Here is a 27,277-nt window from a genome sequence, read left to right on the forward strand (position 1 = left end):
TTATTCATCATCATCTTCATCTTCCTCATCTTCCTCTTCTTTTTCTTGCTCTTTTCAGCCTTGACAACTCCCTGTTTTTGCTGCGTTAGGCTTTCCTTTAGCTTGGTATGCAGCAATATCCTTTTTGTATTTTTCCTTCAGCTTAGGAGCTTTCTTTTCATAAGTATCTGCTTGTCATCTGTAGCAGTGTTATTCCATATCTGTCCAGTTTCTTTGCAACATCACCAATGGATAGGCCAGTATGCTCTCCTTTGATTTTTGGGTGATACTTAGAACAAAACAAAAAGGCCGAGGGAGGCTTCTTGGGCACATTGGGATCATTGAACTTCTTTTTTGTTTCCCTTTATGGGAGATACATTCAAGAGTTTTCATTTCTCTTTCATAATGGGCCTTGTCTGCCTTAGCCATGTCTTCAACTTTTCCTCTCTCTTTAGCAGACACGGTCTTCCACCTTTCTGACCACTTCTTAGAAAACTCTGAGAAGTTGACTGAAGCATCTGGGTGCTTCTTCTTGTGCTCCTCTCAGCAAGTTTGCACAAAGAATGCATATGATGACATTTTGCCTGTTGGCTTCTTAGGCTCTCCTTGGCTCATGTTTAATTATCTTCCTCAACAGAGTTGCCCAGTACCTGTCTGGCTCTCATTTGCCCTGGTGCTGTCTTTATGGAGCTCTATGGAGCTCAATGGCTGTGAGAGCGGGAGCCAGATGCCACACATGTGAATTTTCATTGATGGGCAAAGAGGGTACTCTGTGTGACCCTTAATGGGACAGTGTTATGGGCTGAACGTATCCCCCATCCCATTCATATGTTGAACCCCTAACCCCCAATGTTACTGTATTTGGAGATAGGACCTTTATGGAAGTAATTAAAAGTTAAATGAGGTTATTAGGTCAGACTCTGAAATGACAGGATTAGTGACTTTAGAAAATCTCTTTCTTTTTTTTTTTTTTTTTTTTAAAGGAGATCTCTTTCCCTCTACAAACACACACACACAGAGGAAAGAGCATGTGAAGACACAATGAGAAGGCAGCTGTCTACAAGACAGGGAGAATTCTCCCCAGAAATGGAATGGCCAGCACTTTGATCTTAGATTTCTAGCTTCCAGAACTGTGAGAAAATAAATCTTTGTTGTCTAAGCTACCCAGTGTGTGGCATTTTGTTATGGCAGCTCTAGGAAACAAACACAGACTCCCTCAGGAAGGGCAACTTGTCTTTCAAAATTAAGACTAGTATTCCCATACGCTGTTTCGTCCCTTTATTACTTACGTATGTGTTCTCCAATAATATGAAATTGTTTCACATATGTTAAAGCTTTTGTGAAAATAGTGTCCAAATGTATATATTCTTCAGCAATTTGTTATTTATTTATGCATGCTGCATCTTATATTTGTGAGATTTATCTTGCACTAGTTCTAGAATGGTGTAAAATACTTTTTTTTTTTTTTTTTTTAGAGAGGGAGAGGGAGGAGAGGGGAAGAGGGAGAGAAGGAATCCTAAGTAGGCTTCAGGCCAGCATGGAGCCAGATGTAGGGCTCCATCTTACAACCCTGAAGTCATGACCTGAGCCAAAATCAAGAGTTGGACGCTTAACAGATTGAGCCACCCAGGTGCCCCAACTTTCTAAAATGCAAATACAGTATTGCTTCCTGGATTAAGATGCTTCAGGTTTTCCACCTCAAAAAACAGGGATGCAGAACACAAGCATCTAAACAGAACAAATAAAGGGCTGAGTGTGGCACACGGAGATGCCTTTGAATGTTTTCAGGTGGGAATCACTCCCTGCATTGTTAAAATCTTTCAGTATCTCAAGAGAAGTAGAAAATTTGGAATTTCATTCGAAAGCTGCCATATTTTGAATATAGCTAACTAATTTTTTAAAAATATTTTATTTATTTATTCATGAGAGACAGAGAGCACAAGAGAGTGAGGCAGACAGGCAGAGGGAGAAGCAGGCTCCATGCAGGAGCCCGATGTGGGACTCGATCCTGGGACTCCAGGATCATGCCCTGAGCCAAAAGCAGATGCTTAACTGCTGAGCCACCCAGGCGTCCCTAGTTAACTAATTTAATTTAACAAGCACACCTGTGTACACAGGTGTGCGCAACACACACACACACACACACACACACACACACACACACAGGGCTAAAACCAAATATAGCCTTGTACCATATGTGGCCCACATTTTGCTCCATTGTGATTTCTGACCTTGAAGATGAAAACCCCAAACTCCATAGCATAATACATGCTTTCAGGATCTGGCCTTTCCTCTTCCTTCAGCTTTGTCTCAAAACACCCTTTTGCTCAGAACAGTCTCTGGCATAGAGTGAGCATTCAGAACTTGCTTCCTCTTTCTCTGCTCTCCACTGTGTGAGGATAAAAGAAGATGGCCATCTACACACCAGAAAGTAGCCCCCAGCAGAACATGAACTTCTAGAATCCTGAACTTCCCAACCTCCAGAATTGTGAGAAATAGTTATTGCTTAAGCCACACAGTCTATGGTATATCTGTTACAGCATCCTGAACAAATACACCATAGACTGTGTATTAGGATATATACTTGAATCATTAGAAGATATCACAAAATTGTCATAGAACTCTCCCATGGTTGGCCAATTGGCACTGGTTCCTGGAGTGAACTTAGTATAGCACTCCTCTGTAGCAGAGCATACCCCAGGACAAATTCAGCCTCCTTTCTGTTTTTATAAGGATTACAAACTAAGACTTTAATTTAAAAATTTTTACATTTCAAAGGGCTGTTAAAGAAAGAAAAAAAAGAATATGCAACAGAGACTTATGTGCCTCTCAAAGCCTGAAATATTTATTTTTACTTACACAGAAAAAGGCAACTCCTTCTCTAGAGCCTACTCTAATACTGAATTCTTTAAGATATCCTTGCCACATTTTTAGATACCTTGGTTATTATTCATAGGATTGATACTGTTCTTGATATTGTTAATGTATATTTTATTCTGACAAGTTCTTTTTTAAAGATTTATTTATTTATTTATTTGATGGAGTTGCAGAGGGAAAAGGATGGAGACACAATCTGAAGTAGATACCTCACTGAGCACAGAGCCCCTTACAGGGCTTAATTGCATGACCCTGAGATCATGACCTGAGCTGGAATCAAGAGATGGATGCCCAACCAACTGACCCACCCAGGCACCCCTTATTCTGACAGTTTTTTAAATTTAAATTCAATTAATTAACATATAATGTATTATTAGTTTCAGAGGTAGAGTTCAGTGATTCATCAGTCTTATATCTAATGCTCATTACATCACAAGTCCACCTTCATGTCCATCGAGTTACCCCATACCCCCACCCCACTTCCCCTAAGCAACCCTCAGTTTGTTTCCTATGATTTTTTAAAAAAAATATTTATTTATTCATGAGAGACACAGCACAAGAGAGTGAGGCAGAGACAGCAGAGGGAGAAGCAGGCTCCGTGCAGGGAGCCAGACGTGGGACTCAATCCCAGGTCTCCAGGATCACAACCTGGGCTGAAGGTGGCACTAAACCATTGAGCCACCCGGGCTGCCCCCTATGATTTTTTTTTCTTTAAGATTTTATTTATTTGTTCATGAGAGACAGAGAGAGAGAGAGAGAGGGAAAGAGAGAGAGGCAGAGACGCAGGTAGAGGGAGAAGCAGGCTCCCCACCAGGAGCCCAATGTGGGATTCCATCCAGGACCCTGGGATTGTGACCCAAGCCGAAGGCAGACACTCAACCATTGAGCCACCCAGGCGCCCCTGTTTCCTATGATTAAGAAGAGTCTCTTATGGTTTGTCTCCTTCTCTGATTTCATCCTGCTTTATTTTTCCCTCCCTTTCCCTATGATCTTGTTTTGTTTCTTAGATATTACATATGAGTGGGAGCATATGATAATTTTGTTTCTCTGATTGATTTACTTTGCTTAGCATAATACCCTGTAGTTCCATCCACATTGTTACAAATGTCAAGATTTCTTTCTTTCTTTTTTTTTTTGGGCTGAGTAAGTATTCCATTGTGTGTGTGTGTGTGTGTGTGTGTGTGTGTAGTATATATACATATATACCATCTCTTCTTAATCCATTCATCTGTTGGTGGACATGTGGACTCTTTCCATAGTTTGGCTATTGTGGACATTGCTGTAAACATTGGGGTACAGGTGCCTTTGGATCATTACATGTGTATCTTTGGGGTAAATACCCAGTAGTGCAATTGCTGGGTCATAGGGTACCTCTATTTTCAACTTTTTTTTTTTTAAGATTTTATTTACCTATTCATGAGAGACACACACAGAGAGAGAAGCAGGCTCCATGCAGGGAGCCCGACGTGGGACTTGATCCAGGGTCTCCAGGATCACGCCCTGGGCCAAAGGTGGCGCTAAACCTCTGGGCCACCAGGGCTGCCCTATTTTCAACTTTTTGAGGAACCTAAATACTGTTTTTTTAGAGTGGCTGCACCAGCTTGCATTCCCACCAACAGTGTACAAGGGTTCCCCTTTCTCCACATTCCTGCTGACATCTATCATTCTGATAGGTGTGAGGTGGTATCTCATTGTGGATTTGATTTGTATTTCCCTGTTGCTGAGTGATGTTATGCATTTTTTCATGTGTCTGTTGCCTCATTTGTATGTCTTCTTCTTCTTCTTCTTCTTTTTTTTTTAAGATTTTATTTATTCACGAGAGACACACAGAGAGAGGCAGAGACACAGGCAGAGGGAGAAGCAGGCTCCATGCAGGGAGCCTGATGTGGGACTCAATCCCAGGTCTTCCAAGATCATGCCCTGGGCTGAAGGCAGCGCTAAACCTCTGAGCCACCCAGGCTGCACCCCTGTATGTCTTCTTTGGAGAAATGTCTGTTTCATGTCTTCTGCCCATTTCTTGAATGGATTATTTGTTCTTTGGGTATTGAGTTTGATAAGTTCTTTATAGATTTTGGATATTAGCCCTTTATCTGATAAGACATTTACAAGTATCTTCTCCCACTTTGTCGGTTGTCTTTTGGTTTTGTCGACTGTTTCCTTGCTGTGCAAAAACTTTTTATCTTGATAAAATCCCAATAGTTATTTTTTGCCTTTGTTTCCTTTGCCTTTGGAGATGTGTCTAGCAAGAAATTGCCATGGCTGAGGTCACAGAGGTTGCCACCTGTCTTCTCCTCTAGGATTTTGATGGATTCCTGTTTTACATTTAGGTCTTTTATGAACTTTGATCCTAATTTTGTGTATGGTGTGAGGAAATGGTCTAGTTTCACTCTTCTGCATGTGGCTGTCCAATTTTCCCAATTCCATTTGTTAAAGAGACTATCTAAAAAAAAAAAAAAGAGACTATCTTTTTTGCATTGGATATTCTTTCCTCCTTTGTTGAAGATTAGTTGACAGTAGAGTTGAGGGTCCATTTCTGGGTTCTTTGTTCTGTTCCATTGATCTATGTGTCTGTTTTTGTGCCAATTCTAACAGTTTTTAAGCAGTGGTCTACTTCATTGAGAGTAATGGTGAAAAAATATTTTCAGTACTTTGATTTTGAATAATTCTTGTCAAAATTAATGAAGTATATAATTATTAACTATTCTTTTTCTTAAAAGATTTTATTTATTTATTCATGAGAGACACACAGAGAGAGCAGAGACATAGGCAGAGGGAGAAGCAGACTCCCTGTGGGGAGCGCAATGTGGGACTCAATCCCAGGACCCCAGGAACATGACCTGAGCCAAAGGCAGATACTGAACCCCTGAGCCACCCAGGTGTCCCAGTGTTAGCTATCCTTTTATTCCATTTTTGGAAAAGAAAATCTACTTTGCTTTTAAATATTACCTTTTCCCTTCTGATGTGTACAAAAGTCTTTTTTAGTCTATTTTATTTACTTCTATTAATGCTCTATTAGGCTGCATAGACTGACTGTTCTAGTAATCCCCAAATCTCAGTGGCTTAAGTGAATAAAAAATTATTTCTTGGTCATGTCACAGTTTAGTGTGGGACAGCAAGAAAAATCCTAGTCTACTTAGTTATTGAGATATCAGTGCTCCTTCTATCTAGCACCTTCCAGAAGTCTCAGCAGATGAGAGGAGAAAGGGTGTGAAGGAATGCATGGAAGTTATGACTCTAGCCTGGAAGTTGGTATATCTCACTTTCACTCACATTCCACTGGCCAGAATGCAAGTATCTCACTGCATCTATCTGTAAAGGAGGCTAGGAAATGTTGCCTAGTAGTGTGCTCAGGAATAATGAACATATTTGGAGAGCAGTTAGTCAGTTTCTGCCATCTCCTCAACTCTCTTTTGCCTGCATTCTGGCAAGCTGGGAAGAAAAGAAGGGAAAGTGGAAGACATGCCTCTTCCTTTGAAGGACACAACCCAAAAGTTGTCCATGTCACTTTTGCTTACATCCCATTGGGCAAAACTTAGTAACCTGGCCACTCTTGCTGCCATGGAAGTCCTTACTTAAGGAAATGTAGTTCTTACCATGTACCCAGTTAAATTGTGAGAGTTCTTTTACTAATGAGAGTAAGATGGATAACAGGGGACAATGAGCTGTCCCTGTCACAGTCCACCCCTTCATCACTCAAATAGTTGTGCTGGATGCCTGGGTGGCTCAATCAGCTGAGTGGCCGACTGTTGATTTCAGCTGGGCTCATGATCTCAGGGTCCTGGCACTGAGCCTGGGGCTCCACACTCAACAGGGAGTCTGCTGGAGATTCTCTCTCTCCCTCTTCTCCTCCCCTCTGCTCTCTCTTTCTCAAATGAATAAATAAATCTTAAAAAAACAAAACCAAATCAGTTGTGTCAAATTCTCTACTTTCAGTGGTGGGATACAATGGCATGTTGTGTCTCTAGGAATTAGTATCACTTCAGAGCCAGCAATTCCTGAAAACTCTGGTTATTTTTCCTTCCTTTGGTGCATTTTCACATTAGTCAATGGCTATAGGCTCCTTCCAGAAGATCAGAGAAAGAGATAGCCTGATACATTGGCAAGGTAGACAAGTTGGAGCTTGAGGGATAGCTGAGAAGCCAAACATACCTGGTTGCCAAATGGGAATGAGAAGGATCCCCTGGAGGGGTCAATAAGAAGCAGTTATGTCTGAGGGTGCCTAGGTGGCTCAGTCAGTTAGGTGTCCAAATCTTGGTATTGGCTCAGGTCATGGTCTTGGGTTCATGAGATGGAGCCCTGCTTCAGGTTCTGCACTCAGTGCAGAATCTGCTTGAGATTCTCTGTCCCTTCCTCCCTCTCTGTCCCTTCCCCTACTCTCTCTTTCTCTCTCTCTCAAATAAATAAAGTTTTAAAGAAAAAAGAAATAGTTACCTCTGGATAGTTACTCATCTGTGGGTCTGCAGTCAGGCATCCAGTGGTGGGCCTTGAGTTGCTGGGGGTCATCAGGGCTTAGCAGTTGGGAAAAACAAAGTGGATATAGGGTTGTGTCTGAGGACAAACTGAAACTTTGGAAAAGGAAACTTTCCAGGAAACTGTTCCTTATCTTACAAAGGAGATGGCTACTGCTTTACTCCTCCCTTCTAAGTATTTTACAAGTTCTTCTTTTGGTTAAATCTAACCAGGAACCATACAGGAAAGATGGTTTCAGGAAACATAGTTTCCAATCCAGTATACCTGGTCTACAGAGATACTCACTCAAAGAGAGCCAAATATGTGTAGCTCAAAGATCAGGGTCTCTTGGTAGAGTAGAGACTTGCTATTTGTTGTGCATATTGGCTGCTCATGATTATATCATTTGCAACCCCGACTTATTCTCTATTCCATACCCACCACACAAGGCATAGGGGCCAGGTAACTGTAAGAAGGAAGATACATTGGATCAAGAATAAGAGCAACTCTGGAAGCTAGAAAATGATGTAAGGATACTTTCAAAATTCTGAGTAAAAGACACGCTTCTGGCTGTTATGGGGTAACTGACTCCAGTCTGCTTCTGGACTGAATAACCATCACTATGGATAAAGTGGACAAAATATATGGAACAACTGTTTTCAGACATTTCAGCCAGGAAGTGGATTTTGGAGATCAGAAACATCCCAGATGTTTCTGGGATGTTTCCCAGCACAGCTCAGACAGGGTAGAACTTTCCAACTTAAAATGCCACTGTTCCTTTGAAAACACCATGTAAGAAGTACAGGTTGTATCAGTGATAGTGATAGCGAGATTGTCCAAAAGTTTGCAGTAACCATTTTACCAATGAGGTACCCTGGCAATAAGAGTGATCAGTTTTCAGCTTCTGCTTTCTTTTTGGGGGTTGTCACTGTTATTACCATTCATTTCAGGTTTCATTATGTCAGCACCTCACTTCTAGATACTAAATTATGATCTGGTTAAGATACAGTTTTGGCTGCTATTGTAAAGCCAGAAATAAGTTCTTTAAACAAGATAAAACTTTATTTCTGACCTAGAACCTTCTATGCATTATGGTAAGATGACTCCACAATGTCAGGGTCCTGGGCTCCCCCCATCTTTTGTTCTGCTGTCTTCAGGATCCTGTCTTGGAGTTAAGATGGCTGCTCCAGGGCAGCCCCTGTGGCTCAGTGGTTTGGTGCCGCCTTCAGCCCAGGGCCGGATCCTGGAGACCTGGGGTCAAGTCCCACGTGAGGCTCCCTGCATGGAGCCTGCTTCTCCTTCTGCCTATGTCTCTGTCTCTCTCCCTCTCTGTGTGTCTATCATGAATAAATAAATAAAATCTTAAAAAAAAAAAAAGATGACTGCTCCAGCACTCACCAGCACATGTAATTTCAAGGAGAGCAGAGGAAATGGAGGGCATGCCTCTACTCTTTAAGGGCACAATTCTTACATTCCATAAGCCAGCCCTTAGTCACATGGCCACATCTTGTGTAAAGGAGGCTAGATATTGTAGCCTTTGGCTGGGTTGCCTGTGTATAGCTAAAATTTAGGAATTCTTATTAAAGGAATGAGTAGCAAATAGATAAGGGACAAGTAGTTTCTGCCACAAATGACTTTCATGAAAAGAACTTCTATAAGACAAAGCAGATAGGATCTAAGGTGAACCAATCCAAAGGTTAAAAATGGGAGAAAGAAAAAGAAAAAAAGAGAAGCAGATTTCTTGGTAGGAAATGATTCCAGGCTTAGATGAATTCAATGAGAAATACTGTGAAACTGATACTCCTTTTTGTCTGTCATGAAAGTTCCTACTTAATTTTACAGTTCCATTAAATGTCATGTCTCTGATATCCCCGAATATTTTGATTGTATCTTTAGGCATTTGCCATGCTGTAACATACTGTAGGTCATACCTAGCTTTGTAACTCTCTCAAGGTGACTCAGAAGGAGTATCAAAATAGTTAAGATCAGAGCCCCTGTTACTGGCCTATATGAAGGCAAGGTGACCTGATGTTTGAGATTTGCTTTAAAACACTCTAGCAAAAGATGAAACAGGGGGAATTGATGGAGCATGATTTACAAAATGTTGATTTGTTGGCGCTGTGTAATGAGGGCCTGGGTGGTCATAATACTGTTTCTCTCTTGTGTATGTTAATAAATATTTCTTTTAAAAAGATTTATTTATCTATTCATGAGAGACACACATACAGAGGCAGAGACACAGGCAGAAGGAGAAGCAGGCTCAATGCAGGGAGCATGATACTCCAGGATCACACCCTGAGCCAAAAGCAGAAGCTCAATGGCTGAGCCACCCAAGCGTCCCGACAAATTTGTAATATAACAAAGCATAAGAGCAGTCCCTGGAGATAGCCAGCTGCAGGTTCAAACCCTAGTGTCACCATTTACTATCTAAATGACTTTAACTCTCTATAAATTCAGTTTTTCGAAGTGGGAATAATGTATGGGCCTTTAGGATTCTTTTTTTTTTTTTAAGATTTTATTTATTTATTCATGAGAGACACACACACAGAGAGAGAAAGAGAGAGGCTGAGACTGAGGGAGAAGCAGGCTCCATGCAGGGAGCCCGACGTGGGACTCGATCCCATGTCTCCAGGATCACGCCCCAGGCTGAAGGCTGCGCTCAACTGCTGAGCCACCCAGGGATCCCCGGCCTTTAGGATTCTTGTAAAGATTAAATGAGACAGAATCTGAGACATCTAGCACAAGGTTTGGCCTTTTGTAGTTACACTAATAAGGATGCCTGCTAGCAAGCAACAGAAACTGTCCCTGATTTTGGCTAATTCCCGACATGCAGATATTACCAGGCAGTGGGAGAACTTGAGCTCTGATTTCTGATTTCTAGACCTAGAGCGTTTTCTCTTACCACACTCATTCAACACCGTGCCTTGACTTGGTACATTGCAATTTATGCCTTCAAAGAAAAGGAATATAGTTTGGGCGCATATCTGTAATTTGGGACACTGGGCTCTGGGGGGGTGGGGGGTGGGGTGGCTGCGGGGCTTAGGTGACTAAGTGCCGCAGAGTGGCCTGGCCCCGGGCTGGTAGCTCGGTGGACGCTGGTAAACTGGACCGGGTTTACCCGGAGCAGGCGCGGACCGACTGCCTCCAGATCTCCTGCGCGCCCTCCCCGCCTCGCTCCCCCCGGGGTCCCCGCACGCGCCCGGCCGCGGGGCTGCGGGTTTCCTGGGTTCGACTGGTCGCTCCCTCCTCCCTTCCTGCGCGGCAGGGGGCGGGGCCGCGGCTCCCGGCGCGTGATTGGCGAAAGCGCTGGCGCTCCCTTCTCCGCCCCTTAGGCGGGGTGAGAGGTCAGCAGAGCGCCGGTCTGCAGGGGCGACAATGGCGGGGCTGCGGGTGGGGATGGCGGCGCTCGTCGCGGCCGGACGGCGTGAGCGGCGATGGCCGCAGCCGCTGATGCGGAGCGCAGCGCTGTGGACCCTGAAGGTGAGGAGCGACCCGGCTCCCCGCGGACCTGGGCTTCGCTGGGCTCGCAGCCCCGCACCGCCTGGGGGTTGGCGGGTGCGGCGGGGAGCACCGCGGGGTTCCCGGCCGTCCGCGCCCCTCGTCCCTCTCCCACCGAGGCCGCGCTGCAGCGCGCGGGAGCGGGCGCCACCCGCCGCAGCCCTTGCCGCGAGGCTCGTGGAGGGCAGAGGGGCCCACCGAGCCGGCCGGCGTGCCCTTTCGGCTGGCCTGCCCGGGAGCGGCTGACAGCCCTCTGGCCGCTTTGGACGTGCATTCCCCGCGCTCACGCTCGCGCCCGGCGGCTCTGGCGTGGCCGTCAGCTCCCAAGGGTGAATTTTTAAGGGTCCTTACAGTTTCCATTTTCTCTTGCCTCTTTCCTAATTTGCCTCTTGCCTCTTTCCTAACTGAATTGCTGCTGAAGTACAGCTAGGGTTGTGAGTTTATCTCAACTTTTAAAGTATCTGCGATGCCAGGATTGCTGCTACCTTTTACGTTTTGGTTGAGAGCCTAGTTTAAATTATTACATAGCAGTATACTGTATATTCTGTTCTGTGAATTTATTTTTCTTTTCTACGTAGTGGTTAGCCAGGTTTTTGTACTGTTCTAAACACATTTTGCCACTGTTTGTGTATGCCCCAAGGTTTCATGGTGGCAGCCTTGGCATATATGTTGGAGTGTTTCTGGGTGGCTGTTAAACACTTTCTCTTGAAAATGGAGTCTCTTGCAGTTTCTGAACAGAGATAACCTTACTTTGTTAATAGGATTTATTATGTTATTTGAACAAATTCTTTAAAATAAAAATCTCCCTGAAAATCACCAGCCATCTGGTTCAGTCTGCTTGTTAAACTTACCTAAAAAATTTTTTTTAGAAAATTGTCACATAATATGATTTATTGTCATTGAACTCTAGAATTGGAAGACATTTCAGAGATGATCTGGCCCATCCAACTCTTTTAAAGAGGAGGGAACTGAGGCCCAGGTAAGCAGTGGAGCTGGAGCTGGAAATGGAAGTAAGCCTGCACCTGTACTAGCTTAGCGTCAACTTTGGAATGCCACTCTTAAAGTACACAATAGTCTTTATGTTGCCACAAAATTTATTGTTTTTAAATGCTTTGTGTTTGTAATCATTTTTTGGCCACATCAACTGCAGTTTCCACAACTCTTAGCATTTACGTAGGAGTCTGGAACTTGGGGTAGTGGAAAGGAATGGTCTGTGGAGTCACACAGATGAAGTTTTGTAGGGTATTAGATAAGTCACTTTGCTGGGCCTCAGCTTCTTCCTTTCAGCTACTTTTTTATTCAACACATCTTTATTGGATTATTCCTGTGTTCCATTGATAGGGAACAAGTATAGTTTCTGCTCTTTTAGACATTTTTGTCTATTAGGGAGAGACAGATAAATGTAAAATGGTATTAGGTGAGAGGTCTTGGTGCTATAAGAAAATAAAATGGAGGGATTTGATCAAATCAAGATTTTGAGCTCTATGTCATAAATATTGTTGTGGTGTTTACTTGAATTAATTTATTAAATCCTCACAACAGCTATATAATCTGTTTACAGATGAAGAAATTGAGGCACAAAGTGTTTTGTGATCTGCTCAAAGCTATGGAATTAGTAAATGGCAGAACTAGGATTTAGAACTCCAGAATTGGTGTCCTTAATCATGCTATACTGCTTAAGAGAAAGGAATGTTTCCCTTTGGAAGTGAAAACTAAAACAAATTTTGAAGGGTAAAGTGACCTTTTTGTAGGCAAAGAGAAGAGATGAGTGTTAAATGTGCAAGAACATCACTTTCAAAGGTCCTATGGCCAGGGGGAATGACAAGATAGAAGCACTGGGAAAACCTGCTGAGGCGGTTTGTGCAGATATTAGATGGTGCTAGGAAGGTAGGTATGAATCATATCATGCTGTGCTTTGTAGATCAAGCTATTAGTTTTGGTCTTTTTTTTTTTTTTTTTTTTTTTTTTTTTTTAGAGATTTTATTTATTTTTAGAGCGAGAGGTCAAGGAGCATGAACCAGGGTGGGGTATGGGGTGGGGAGAGGCAGAAGGGGAGGGAGAGGCAAACTCCCCGCTGAGCTGGGAGGCTTATGTGGGGCTCTGTCCCACGACCCTGGGATCATACCTTGAGCCGAAGGCAGATGCTTAACCAGCTGAGCCACCCATGTGCCCCTTAGTTTTTGTCTTTATCTTTTAGTAATGTGAAGCCATTCATGTTGGAGGCAAGGGGGATTACACTGACATTTTAGATTGGTGAAGGTGAGAGGAAAGATGTTACAGTATTTACTGCTAGATATTAATTATACACTGTTGTGTAATATGTAAACTTTGAATTTTTCTTTCCTGCTTTCTTTCAGTGTGTTGGCAGAGACTGTGAGACTGCATCTTGTCTATTTCTGTGTTTTTTTTTTTTTTTTTAAGATTTTATTTATTTATTCATGAGAGACACAGAGGGAGAGAGGCAGAGACACAGGCAGAGGGAGAAGCAGGCTCCATGCAGGGAGCCCGACGTGGGACTCGATCCCGGGTCTCCAGGATCACACCCTGAGCCAAAGGCAGGCGCTAAACCGCTGAGCCATCCAGGGATCCCCTATTTCTGTGTTCTTAGCCCAGTATTTGATACAATAGGTGCTGGATGTGTGATAGTACTGACTGGAGTAGAGTTATGTTTGTGACAGTAAGGAATTCCTTTTGCAGGTGGGAGGAATGTCCAGAGTTCACTGTCACTTCTGGGAAAGAGCTTGGAAGAACTTGAATAGCTGCTTAGCTTCTCTCTGTGCTTCTCTTTCATGAATTTGAAATGTGCTCCACTGAATCTGCATCTGAGGTAGAAGCATTTGAAGATTTTTTTTTTAAAGAATTTATTTATTTATTCATGAGAGACACAGAGGGAGAGAGGCAGAGACACAGGCAGAGGGAGAAGCAGGCTCCCTGCGGGGGAGCCCAACTCAGGACTCAATCCCAGGACCCCAGGATCACACCCTGAGCCAAAGGCAGACACTCAACCACTGAGCCACCCAGGCTTTCCTCATTTGAAAATTTTATTCCTCTCATTCCTCCTTACACTCCTGTAACTATTTGGTTGGTTAGAAAGCAGTCTGGCAACTCTAGACCCTAGTGTCCCCGTTCTTTTAGCCAGTTAACAGAATTTGTTTGCTTTTAGGGTACATGTTGAGTTTACCTTTTAGTCTTATTTGTTTTGTGTATTAGCTTTTTAAACACGTTCTGTTTAAATACCTAGTTTTTTCTCCTGTCTACATTTTCAGTGGCTCCAGGTTTTATGGTAATTGCTACAGTTGATTGAACTTCTGTGTGTCTTATATGGTTTTCATGTATTACATCTTATCCATCTGACAACTAGTTAAAAAGTTGCAGTTTTATGGATGAGGAAACAAAGCTCAGCAGTTGAGTGACTTGCTTTAGGGCACCACTGAGGTGGAATTTAAATCTTGGGTGGCATGATTCCCAAACCTTGCTTTTACAATTACAAATTGTCTTCATTTGAGTGATATTATATGGTGAATTCACCAAACTTAAATACTCAAGCTTTATGTTCCTTAAAATCTAAGAATTTCTTTTCTAGTCTTGAAAAAAAATGTTTAAACCTTTCTGAATGCTTTAGAATTGCATGGAGGTATATCTTTCCAATGTGCTAATAGATTTCTGACCATCACTTGGGAAGAACAGTTTCTAAGATTATTACAGATATCAGTTTCTGGTAGAATAAAATACTTCTGGATGTTTGTGTGTGTGTATATATATATATATATATATATATATATATATATGCTTTTTGGATTTTATTCTGTTCTTGAGAGGTTTAGGGGGCACCTCAGTGGTACAGTTGATTAAGCCTCAAACTCTTGGTTTCGGCTCAGATTGTGATCTTGGGGTTGTGAGATCGAGCCCCTTGTCAGGCTCAGTGTGGAGTCTGCTTGGGTTTTTCTCTCCCACTCTCTCTGACCCTACCCACCTCCTATCTTTCTCTCAAGTAAATAAATAAATCTTATGAAAAAAGAGGTTCAGAACCGAGGAATGATTAGTAAAAGGCTTTTCTAAATAAGGAGGAAAGTTAGGGGACAGTTTGATCAAAAGAGTGAGGGAAAAGGAGTTGTTCAAGGAGTTGTTCAAATGATTCCAGTTTTTTTTTTTTTAAAGATTTTCTATTTTTAAATTTTAATTATTTTTTTTTAAAGATTTTATTTATTTATTCATGAGAGACAGAGAGAGAGAGGCAGAGGGAAAAGTAGGCTCCATGCAGGGAGCCTGACGGGGGACTCGAACCTGGGTCCCCAGGATCACACCCTGGGCCGAAAGCAGGCATTTAACCACTGAGCCACCCAGGTGTCCTGAGACTTAGGATTCAAAATAAAATCTGACTTCAGTGCTTTTATCATACCATATTAACAAACTTAATAAAGAGAATAAAGTGCATATTTATACATCTTGGGCACGAAAGCTAGTTTGAACACCATAGTAGCCATAGAGAAGAGGGAAGCAGTAGGCCTTAGAGCTGTCCATGTCTTAACAGTAAGGAACATTCCTTCATTGGGATGAATAAACTTTGTTCTAGCGTTGACTGCATAGAATACATTATATAAGGGCAACTAGCAATCCAATAAATAACTGTGATACTTGTTTTACAAAAAATGCAGGAGTCTTTCTCATCTCATTAGTTGCCACTGATCTGACACTTTGTGAAGGCTGTAGTTGTGGAAAAACAGTTCTGTTGGAAGTGGGATGGTTAGTTTTTTTAGAAGCACAGAAAAGGGATTTTGTGCAGGTGGTGGTCAATAGAAGTGTGAAGAAAGCAGGGTAGCACGGGGGATAAAAAGCTAAGCAAGGAAGGGACCCCAGCTAGAGACTAGCTTTAGTTTCACCCCACAGGGGAGATCTGGAGCAGTGGTTCTCAAAGTGGGGACTCAGTTTACAGTAGAAGTAGCATTACCTGGGAACCTGTTAGAAATACAGATTTTGTAGTTGTACCCCAGAAGAATGTCCAGTTAGAAGCTGGGGATAGAGCCCAGCAAATGCTTTCTGAAGCCCTCCAGGTCATGTTGATGCACAGGAAAGTGAGAAGTGCTGCTCTAGATTAGTTCTGTCCAATAGAAATGTAATGTGAGCTGCGAATGTAATTTAAAGCTTTCTAGCACTCACATTAAAAAGTAAAACAAGGGCTTGCTTGGGTGGTGCAGTCGCTTGAGCATCCAACTCTTGGTTTTGGCTCAGGTGGTGAGATTGAGCCCTGTGGGGGCTCCACATTCAGTGCAGAGTCTGCTTGAGACTCTTTCCCTCTCCCTCTGTCCCTCCCCACTATGCCCTTTCTCACTGTTTCTCTCTCTCAAATAAGTAAATCTTAAAAAAAAAAAAAAGTAAAACAAGGTGAAATTAATATTAGTGTATTTTAAAAAATTCAATATATTCAAAATATTTCAATATATAAATGTAAAAAATATTAATGGAGACTTTTGCATTGTTTTGGTATTAAAGCTCCAGATTTGGAGTGTATTTTATATTTGGACTACATTGGAATTTGGACTGGTGTACTTCATTTCAAGTGCTCAGTTAGCTATATGTGGCTAGTGGCTGCCATATTGGACAGCCAGTTCTTAAAAACCAGATTGCAACACTGCCCCATGTGGAGGTGAGTGGGGATGGCCTTTTGAACCCTCTGCCTACTCAATCATTGGCTGTGGGCTGAGAAGTGGTAGCTTCCTGGCTTGATGGAGAACTGTCTGGTAAAGGCAAATTGGTCAGACTAGGGAGCAGGTGTGAACTGTGAGTAGTCAACACAGCAGCTGGGGATGCTGCGCTGCCTGCTGAAGAGGATCTGTATGATCTCTAACAACATCTGCTATGGCTGGGGTGGCAAGAATGGCTTGGTAGGGGAGCTGGGTGGGATGATAAAATTTTAGAGTTGATGTATATAGTTTTCTGGTGCTCTTTGTGGAGGCAGAGCCAGAGAATCTTGAGATTTGATCATTTCAAAAAAAATCTTTGTGATTTTTTTTGTATGATCCTTTTGACAACTATAGGGAAGCCAGGAGGTGTTTTCGTATTTTATTAAAAGGAAACAAGTCCAGAGAAATGATTTGCCCAGTGGTACATAACTGTGAGGCAGTGGAGCTAAGAGCTGACCCAAGTCTTGTGACTCTGAAGGTTCTATTACTTGTCATGTGCCACACTATAAGCCATTTCTTTTCTAAGTGTGAAAAATATAGGAAATCTTTATCTTGTAGAAAAGAACCAATGGTAAGAGGTTTCTGAGAAGTCATTTTGTACATGTTGACCTTTCTCCTTTTGGCTGTGATAGGCTAAATGGTCTTTATAATTGGAGTTGATTTAGGTTTTTCCCCTAGAACTCCTGGTTTTAGGAAGTACCTTAAAAGATTTTGGACTGGGAGTGCCTCTTGACCTCAGCTCAAGGTCTTGATCTCATGGTTTTGAGTTCAAGCCCCTAGTGTGGAGCCTACTTAAATTTTCTTTCTTTCTTTCTTTCTTTCTTTCTTTCTTTCTTTCTTTCTTTCTTTCTTTTCTTTTCTTTTCTTTTCTTTTCTTTTCTTTTCTTTTCTTTTCTTTCTTTTTTCTTTTCTTTTGTGGTGGGCTTGTAGCCAGTTTAACAAAATATGCTTAACAAAAATGATAAAATTCTGTGTAGAGGTGCAAATAAGCAGGTTTCTACTAACTGTTGTCTGTATTTAAAAAAAAATTTAGGGGCACCTGGCTGGCTTAGTCCTTGATTGGAGCATGCAACTTTTGATCTTCGGATTGAGAGTTCCAACCCCATGTTGGGTATAGAGATTACAAAAATGAATTAAAATAGAAAAGAAATTTTATCTTGTATCTCTACAAAAATCTTCTGATTTTTGACCTATATTCTTTATAACTTTGACCTTTCATGAAGGTCTGCCAGGAGTAAACAGGAACAGAGAAAGCCTTTATGGGGCCAACTACAAACCAGTTCAGCCTTGCTGTGGAAATGGTCCAAACACTTGTTTCTTCTTTATAGTTCTGCTGTTGTAGTTCTGCTTGAGTCATTTCTACTTCTAGTTATTTGGCTAACCAGGGGGATCCATGCTTTTCAAAATTTTGCGCCACATTATCACAAATTCACATGTGTACAAGCTGTGTGTGTGTGTGTGTGTGTGTGTGTGTGTGTGTGTGTTTATATACTGGTGGTAAAATATAGTCTTAGATCTTAGAATTAAGTATTTTAAATGGTAATAAAAAGATTCCCCAAAACCAGCTCGATCACAGTGCTATAGCTTTTACATTTTGGCCAGGTGTAACTTGTAATAGAGTGGATTTAGTTTTAGGAACTGTAACATAGACTTACTTTATTCTAGTTTTAGGTTACTGATAGTTTCCTGAAGGTAAGTATAGTTCATTTGAGTCAGCAGACCCAAATATTGCTCAGAGCTTGGCCACAAGATTTCTGAATGGTTCTGGGATAGAAACTCTTTCCTTTTGGGGTAAGTTTAGCTTATTCCTCATGGGCTCATCTTTTTATTTATTTATTTATTTGTTTTTTTTATTTTTATTTATTTATTTTTTTTATTTTTATTCATGATAGGCACACAGTGAGAGAGAGAGAGAGAGGCAGAGACACAGGCAGAGGGAGAAGCAGGCTCCATGCACCGGGAGCCTGATGTGGGATTCGATCCTGGGTCTCCAGGATCGCGCCCTGGGCCAAAGGCAGGCGCCAAACCGCTGCGCCACCCAGGGATCCCCTCTCATGGGCTCATCTAATGAAATAGAGTCCTGAGGCTTTTATTCCCAGAGGTAGCCTAGCAGCTTAATGCATAATTCATATTTATTAAAATCTATGAAATTGACTCTTATTTCCACCAAGTATCTGCATGTTTGTTACTCTCAGAGTAGTTCAGCAGTAAGATCTGGGTCACTACCTTCTTGGCCTGCTTGTTGACTTTGGATTTACTGTATATCCTCCCATGATCATCAGAGTTTTGTGCATGTTAGATATATTGTACTAAGCTCTTATTTTTTGGATAATAGTGGCTTAGGTTGGTAAGAGACCTTATAGGGAAGTCATCCAAGCTTTCATTTCTTAGCAGAGAGCAGGGTCATAGTGGTTTGCTCAAGTCCTAGAGTTAGGGGTGGAATTTAGATCTCCTATCATAGTTCTTTGCTGGGTGGTAAGTTGCTTTTTGAAGTGTTCCCTTCCCCAGACATACACATCACTGTTGTTCTCACTCACCGAAGCTAATTAGAATACCTAAAATGTCTACCCCAGATTGTGTTTTGTCTCTGGAAGATGCAAATTTGGTTTTTGCCAGCAGGAATCAGTTATAGCCTTTATTTGTTAGTGATGAAAGACATATGTTTGATTTTTGTCTTTTGTAAAAAGATTATGTTGATTTGTTCATGCAATAGACCATTATGTACCTTACAGTATTAGGGAGAATTTGTAAAAATGTAAACTATTTTGTTGTTACATTTTATAAAATGGATAGGAAGCTGGTGTGCTATTTACTTTGTGTAAATATCCCAGTACTGCCTTGCAGCAAAATAAATATAAGAAATTCCCAGGGAGCTTTTGGTTTTCTTTATTCTCAGAATTTGTTTTCTTAGTTTGTGTTCTGCTTCGGCTGAGGCTGTAAACACAAGATCTGATTTTCCCAGGGAAGAAGTATTACCTTTATCCTATTAAATCTGATGTAGGAGTAAAGTTGCTAAATTATAATTCTTCTGCTGAAGGCAGTAGAAGACTAAATTTTTGTTTGGGCACATAGAGTGGTTAAACACTCCTGGTAAAGTTTTTTTTTTTTTCTTTCTCCCTGAGTTATATCTTTGCAGACACATTGGTGTTAATGTGAGGTGCCATTATCTTTTTATTCTCGAAATAAACTCCAGAGTGCTTTGAATGATCTGTGCTTAAATTTTGCAACCATTGCATCCTAGCCCAAGGACGTTTGACCAACTAAAATTCTTGAGACTCTGTTTTTTGATTTTTAAAATTGGGCTAAAAACTCTTGAATTTACTGGGATGTCTGAAGTTGTGAAAGAGTGAGTTTTGGTCTTTAAAAGGATGGAATACAGAGTGTGTTTCTCAGTCTTAGACCATTATCTTCACTAGTCTTTTACATGATAGTGTAGGCTTCGTTGTATAAAGTGTATCTTTCTTATCTATTACCTTTGCTTTTGTATTAAGATTACATTTTGTAATTTGGGGCTTGATGCTTTACAAAAATTATATGAATCTTTGAGTTTATTTAAAAATGGTGCTATAAAAACATTTGCTTATTTGTGTTGTCTTCTTAGAAAGTTCTAAGAGGTATTACTGAAAAAAAAAAAGAGGTATTACTGATTGCCTGATTGCCTTATTTTCTGGTCTCTTAAAATGGAAACTCTTTGAAGACCAAGACTCTTGTTTTATGTTGTATAAAGTTCTGTATGGGATATATCCTTATGATTTTGCCATGTCAGTCTGCATAATTAGACCTTTCTTCAAATTTTGACTCATTGGCTTTGTTTTTTAAAGTTTTAATTAATTCCAGTTAACATACAGTGTTTTTAGTTTCAGGTGTACAGTATGGCGCGATTCAACAATCACATGCATCACCTGGTGCTCATCACTGCTTAATTCTCCTCCCCTTTGGTAACCATCATTTCACTATAATTAAGATTGACCCATTGACTCTTACTTTACTTTCCTAGAGATCCTTCCGATGCCTTTTGGTTTCTTTTGTGCGCCAAAGGAAATGTCTGTGGTTATGATTTATCTTCCACAGTTATGGCATGTGGCTTAGAACTACATCTGTTTTTTTTTTTTAAGCTAGCTATTTATTTATTTATTTATTTTTCCCTCTTTTTAAATTTTTTATTTATTTATGATAGTCACAGAGAGAGAGAGAGAGAGAGAGAGAGAGAGAGAGAGAGAGAGGCAGAGACATAGGCAGAGGGAGAAGCAGGCTCCATGCAGGGACCCGGACGTGGGACTCGATCCCCGGTCTCCAGGATCGCGCCCCGGGCCCAAGGCAGGCGCTAAACCGCTGCGCCACCCAGGGATCCCGCTTTTTATTTTTTTAAAGATTTTATTTTTATTTATTCATGAGAGACACAGAGCAAGCGAGCGAGGCAGAGACACAGGCAGAGGGAGAAGCAGGCCCCATGCAGGGAGCCCGATGTGGGACTCGATCCGGGGTCTCCAGGATCACACCCCGGGCTACAGGCGGCAGTAAACCGCTGTGCCACCGGGGCTGCCCAGAACTACATCTGTTGATTGGTAAAATATTTTAGGTAGAAGCATACTGGAAAAATTACCCTGAAAAAATATATTTTGAAGATTTTATTTATTTATTCATAAGAGACACAGGCAGAGAGAGAAGGAGGCTCCATGCAGGGTGCCCTATGTGGGACTCGATCCCAGGTCTCTAGGATCACGTCTGGGGCTGAAGGAGGAGTTAAACCGCTGAGCCACCCGGGCTGCCCAGAGAAAAATATTTTTAAAGCCCATTCAAGTATCTGTAACTTTCTTTCTTTTCTTTCTTTCTTTTTTGTAGTATGTTCCACACTACTCAAGACAGCACTTAATGGTGACCCGTAGTTTCTGTTCAGCAGGATATGATTCTAATGAAAAAGTAAGTATTTAAATACTTTGAATAGCAAAGTTATAATGGTTTCACTTTCTTGTCCCCATGCTGTGTTCACTGGACAGATTAAATTTTATTAATGCTATATAATTACTGATCTAACATCATAGGTTTTTTCATTGTGGGCCACAACCTGAGTCATAAATTCTGGTATCTGTACCAAAAAGTTGAATTCATTTTAGTATGTTTCCCTTGTTTTTAGCAGAATAACATAATATTGGGCATTTGAGAGATTTTGACTATTGATTTTTTTTCACTTAATATTTGTGGGATTTTTTTTTTCTTCTCAAAGATTTTATTACTAATTTGAGAGAGAGATAGTGAGAGAGAGAGAGAGAGAGAGAAAGAGAGAGCATGAGCACACTTAACCGACTGAGCCATGCAGGCACCCCTATAGGATTAATTTTGAAAATTCAATTAATTAATTAATTAATTAATTATTTATCTATCTTATTTATTTATTTATAAAAAGATTTTATTTATTTATTCATGAGAGAAACAAAGAGAGAGAGAGAGACACAGGCAGAGGGAGAAGCAGGCTCCATGCAGGGAGCCTGATGTGGGACTTGATCTGGGGACTCCAGGATCATGCCCTGAGCCAAAGGCAGATGCTTAACTGCTGAGCCACGCAGGTGTCCCGAAAGCAATTTTATATATTGTAAATTTTGGGATAAGAGAATTCCAGTGAAAATCCTGATATAATAGCATAATGGTTGGGGCTTGTAATAGGAGAAAGAGCAGACCTAGAAGTGGCGATTGTGGAGATAATATGTAATTTGTGACAATGAAGGCCTCTAATAGGGCAGGAGGGAGTTTTGGTTAAGAGATGGTTCAATTTGAATGTCATGAAGTTAAACTGGTGAATGGTTATTTGAGAATGAAGTAGCTGATGATCTAATCATCTCTTGAAGTATATAAAACTCCTCAAAACAACAACAACAACAACAACAACAAATAAAACTCCTCAGAGGAATCTGGAGGTTTGGAGAAAGGATCTATACCATTGTAGTTGAATATTAATAAAATGTGGACACAATTGCAGAAAATAGATCATTTTAAATTTTCTAATAGCCACATTTAAAAAAAAAAACAGAAGAGGGGGATCCCTGGGTGGCTCAGCGGTTTAGCGCCTGCCTTCAGCCCAGTTTGTGATCCTGGAGTCCCAGGATTGAGTCCCACATCAGGCTCCCTGCATGGAGCCTGCTTCTCCCTCTGCCTGTGTCTCTGCCTCTCTCTCTCTCATGAGTAAATAAATAAAACCTTAAAAACAGAAGAAATTAATTTTAGTAGTGTATTTTAACTATTATTTAAAGTGTTATTTCAATATATAGTCAATATAAAAAGTATCAGGGCACCTGGATGGTTTAGTTGTTTAAGCATCTGCCTTCGACTTAGCTCATGAGCTTAGGGTTCTTTTTTTTTTTTTTAATATTTTATTTATTCATGAGAGAGACAGAGAGAGGGAGAGGCAGAGACACAGGCGGAGGGAGAAGCAGGCTCCATGCAGGGAGCCCGATGTGGGACTCGATCCCGGGTCTCCAGGATCACACTCCGGGCTGAAGGCGGCACTAAACTGCTGGGCCACCACCAGGGCTGCCCAATCTTAGGGTTCTGGGGTTGAGCCCTGCTTCGGGCTCCCTGCTTGGTGGGGAGCCTGCTTTTTCCTCTACCTTTGGGCCTCCCTCCCCCTCCCAACTCATGCTCTCTTTCTCTCAAATAAATAAATAAAATCTTAAAATAAGAAGTATCAATGAGATACTTTTCTTCTTCTTTTTGTTTTTTTTGTACCAAACTTTCTAAATCCGATGTATAATTTACAATTCTGGCATCCTGATTTGATTAGCCACATTTATTTATTTATTTATTTTTTAAATATTTTTATTTATTTATGATAGAGAGAGAGAGAGAGGCAGAGACAGGCTCCATGCACCGGGAGCCCGACGTGGGATTCGATCCCGGGTCTCCAGGATCGCGCCCTGGGCCAAAGGCAGGCGCTAAACTGCTGCGCCACCCAGGGATCCCGATTAGCCACATTTAAAGAGCTCAGTAACCTTATGTGGCTAGTGGTTATTTTATTGGACAGTAGTAGTCCAGATGAATTAGCTATAATACACTTCTGTTATGAAATCCATGATTTTAAAAAAGATTTATTTATTAGAGTGTGGGGGGAAGGGTAGAGGGTAAGAATCCTAAGCAAAGTCTCTGCTGGGCATGGAGCTCTACGTGGAGCTTATGCCAAGAATCATAAAATCACCATCTGAGCTGAAACCAAGAGTCAGATGCTTAACCAATTGAGTTACCCAGGTGCCCTGAAATCCTGGTTTATTTTATTTTATTATCATTATTTTTAAAGATTTTATTTATTCATGAGACACACAGAGAAAGAGAAAGAGAGAGAGAGAGGCAGAGACACGGCAGAGGGAGAAGCAGGCTCCATGCAGGGAGCTGGACGTGGGACTCGATCCAGGGTCTCCAGGATCACACCCTGGGCTGAAGGTGGTGCTAAACTGCTCAGCCACCCAGGCTGCCCAAATCCATAGTTTAATATGAAACTTCAGCATAGACAGTATACCTTGAGGTACATGTAAGTCTGTATGTTTCTTTTTTTTTTTTTTTTCAATTTTTATTTATTTATGATAGTCACACAGAGTGAGAGAGAGAGAGAGGCAGAGACATAGGCAGAGGGAGAAGCAGGCTCCATGCACCAGGAACCCGACGTGGGATTCGATCCCGGGTCTCCAGGATCGCGCACCGGGCCAAAGGCAGACGCTAAACCGCTGCGCCACCCAGGGATCCCTGTGTGTTTCTATACACATGTGTTGAGTTCAATCTAGAGGTAGTGAGCTGTGCTAACTAGAGACATTCTAGGGCATGGTTAGCTAGTATTTGTACTAGAGGTCACGTTCCAGAGTGGGGGCAGTGTAGAACACTACAAAGAGTTCAGCTGTCTTTCTCCCTGTTAACTCTGGGAGCCTTTCTCATTAGCATAATAGGTGTTAGAAATGGGTTGTCATTGATGAAGTTAGTGGTATGCAAGATAGGTGTTCTGGCTATTACTTCATATCAATTCTTAGCCACTGAATTAGAATGTAACAGTCTGGTTGGCCTTCCATTCTTTACCTTTAAGGATAGAACCTAAGCTTGATCCCTAAATGAAGTCCTGTGTGCAGCTGCTTGTCTGGGGGTTCACCAAGCTTGAGTCCGACAGTATGGTTAACTAAATCAGAATATCAGTGTATTGCCTCAGGTGAACCTTTCATGCAGGCTATTGGAGCATTACAGAGTGAAGGAAGTTGAGACTTCACTGAGCTTATCCAGCAGATTTTAAGATCCTTTCTATGTCTGTTTATAAATGTGTGTATGTGTGGCAGAGTTGGGTCTGAAATTTGTTTTTGCCATAACCTCATAGTGAGCTTAAAGAAATAGCTGATTCACCCCTCACATTGGTGGCCATTGCTAATTACTAAAAAATAAATGTGTATAACTATTTTGGTTTAGGAGACACCCCCTCTCCCCCCAATCCACAAAGGTACATGTTTTGTTGTAAATGTCTGAAATCAGATCTGCCTACTATCCCTGCTGATGTGAGATTTCGGGGTCTGGGAGCGAACGGTCAATAAAGAATTATTGAGATTGTCTTCACTGCAAAAAAGATGGTTTTATTAAAGAACAGGGACAGGACCTGTGGGCAGAAAAAGCTGTAGTGGGGTTGTGAGGAGGGACTGATCATATACTTTCAAGTTGAGAGAGGGTCAGGGATAGCGCAAGTGCCTAAGGAATTTAGAAGCGAGGTTTTCTGGACCTTGAAGGGTCATTTATTACTGTCTAGTGTAACCTTAGTCAGAAGACCCTTCAGATGGATATCAGTGGGCGCTAAGTTCGGAGGATGATTGCTAACCTGTATCTTGGTGTGGGGGTAGTGATAAAGGAGGTTTCCAAAGAAGACTTACGGGATCCTGGGGGTGGGGTTCATGTTAAGCTGAGGTTGCCTTTTGCCTCTAGCAAAGTATTAATATTAACATAAAGGCTGTTGAGTCCTGGAAAAAGGTCACTCTGTCCAGAGTACTTGTCAGTGGGACATAAGTTGTAAGGAAGTTTAATTTTTTCGATACTTTTGCCTTTCTTTGTTCCCCACATCATTTGCTTGAGGTAATTGTAGAGAAACTCTATCATGTGCTCAGTTATGAAAAAGTCTATGATACTTTTTGGCACCTAATGGTGGTTACAGGTGTTGGGTTTTGGGCCAAATTGAAGGCTTGCCCTTCACTTGAGGGCATCATGTTTTTTTTTTAAGATTTTATTTATTTTATTTTATTTTTTATTTTTATTTTTATTTTATTTTATTTTTTTATTTATGATAGTCACACAGAGAGAGAGAGAGAGAGAGAGGCAGAGACACAGGCAGAGGGAGAAGCAGGCTCCATGCACCAGGAGCCCGACCTGGGATTTGATCCCGGGTCTCCAGGATCGTGCCCTGGGCCAAAGGCAGGCGCTAAACCGCTGCGCCACCCAGGGATCCCTTATTTTTTATTTTTAAAGATTTTATGTATTTATTCATGAGAGAGAGAGGCAGAGACACAGGCAGAGAGAGAAGTAGATTCCATGCAGGGAGCCCGATGTGGGATTCGATCCCAGAGACTCCAGGATCATGCCCTGGGCTGATGGCAGACGCTTAGCTTAACTGCTGAGCCACCCATGCGTCCCAAAGATTTTATTTACTTGTTCATGAGAGACAGAGGGAGAAGCAGGCTCCCTGAGAAGCAGGGACACTGACAGGGCTTGGTTCCAGGACCCTGAGATTACTACTGAGCCAGCCAGGCACTGAGGGCAGCATTTAATTGAGCCTTTCAACTTCTAGGAATTCTTTCTTATAGCCATTCATTAAATACTGTACTTTTTGTTGTTGTTTATTGTTCCTGTCTTAAGTACAGGTAATGTGATCTTTGATAAAATGTATTTGTTAAATAAATAAATTTAAAAAAAATTGATTCTCATCTGAACTTGCCTTTGACTCCTTTCTTACTCCACATTTTACCAGTGACTCACATTAGGTTGAAGTCAGGTAAAATTTAATCATTACTAAAAATACTGTTTCTCGACTTGTTTTATAAAGCATGTCACCTTGTCTCAGGAATGTTCACAAGAATAGGGAAGGTTGGGATCCCTGGGTGGCGCAGCGGTTTGGTGCCTGCCTTTGGCCCAGGGCGCGATCCTGGAGACCCCGGATCGAATCCCACGTCGGGCTCCCAGTGCATGGAGCCTGCTTCTCCCTCTGCCTGTGTCTCTGCCTCTTCCTCTCTCTGTGTGTGACTATCATAAATAAATAAATAAAAATTAAAAAAAAAAAAAGAGAATAGGGAAGGTTTAAAGGTAACCTGCTTAGAAAAAGACTAGGTTTTAGTAGGCCTTAAGTAAGTGTGAGCCAGTATAGTACTATGGCATGCCTGGCATGGCAAATTTGATCTTATTTATTTATAATTATTAATGCAGTATTTAAAGCTTGCACCATTATATTTTTATCATGTCACATCGTGGTGTGTTTTGACCTGAATAGGTCTGTGAACTCTGGCTTTCCCCCTGTGAACTTTGTAAGTGACTTAGGCAAGTGATTTGGCCTCATCAAGCCTCAGTTTTCTCATTTGTAAATTGAGGATGTTCTCAACTGAACTCCTAGGACTATTGTGAGGATGAAATGGAAGAGTACACAGAAGGGATTTGTCCTGGTATCTGGCATAGAGAAAGTATGTGTCCTAAATATTAGCTACTTAATATTAGTGTTTTTAGGGGTGCCTGGGAGGCTCAGTGGTTGAGTGTTTGCCTTTGGCTTAGGGCATGATCCTGGAGTTCTGGGATCGAGTCCT

General features: G+C 41.5%; 1 protein-coding gene and 1 pseudogene across 1 annotated transcript in view; one reads left to right on the forward strand and one right to left on the reverse strand.

Moving 5' to 3' along the window:
• LOC129516612 (high mobility group protein B1-like) lies at nt 1–594 on the reverse strand (annotated as a pseudogene).
• Nucleotides 595–10,665: 10,071 nt separating this feature from the next.
• PCCA (propionyl-CoA carboxylase subunit alpha) overlaps nt 10,666–27,277 on the forward strand; it is a 404,157-nt gene continuing 387,545 nt past the window's right edge. Inside the window, exons 1-2 of the mRNA XM_055335978.1 lie at nt 10,666–10,785; nt 21,327–21,404. Of these exons, the coding sequence (XP_055191953.1) occupies nt 10,681–10,785; nt 21,327–21,404 (183 nt within the window). The 5' untranslated portion in view covers nt 10,666–10,680. The remainder of the gene's footprint in view (nt 10,786–21,326; nt 21,405–27,277) is intronic.

Source organism: Nyctereutes procyonoides, unplaced genomic scaffold (assembly GCF_905146905.1).
Source record: "Nyctereutes procyonoides isolate TBG_1078 unplaced genomic scaffold, NYPRO_anot_genome, whole genome shotgun sequence".
NCBI classification, from domain to species: Eukaryota; Metazoa; Chordata; class Mammalia; order Carnivora; family Canidae; genus Nyctereutes; species Nyctereutes procyonoides.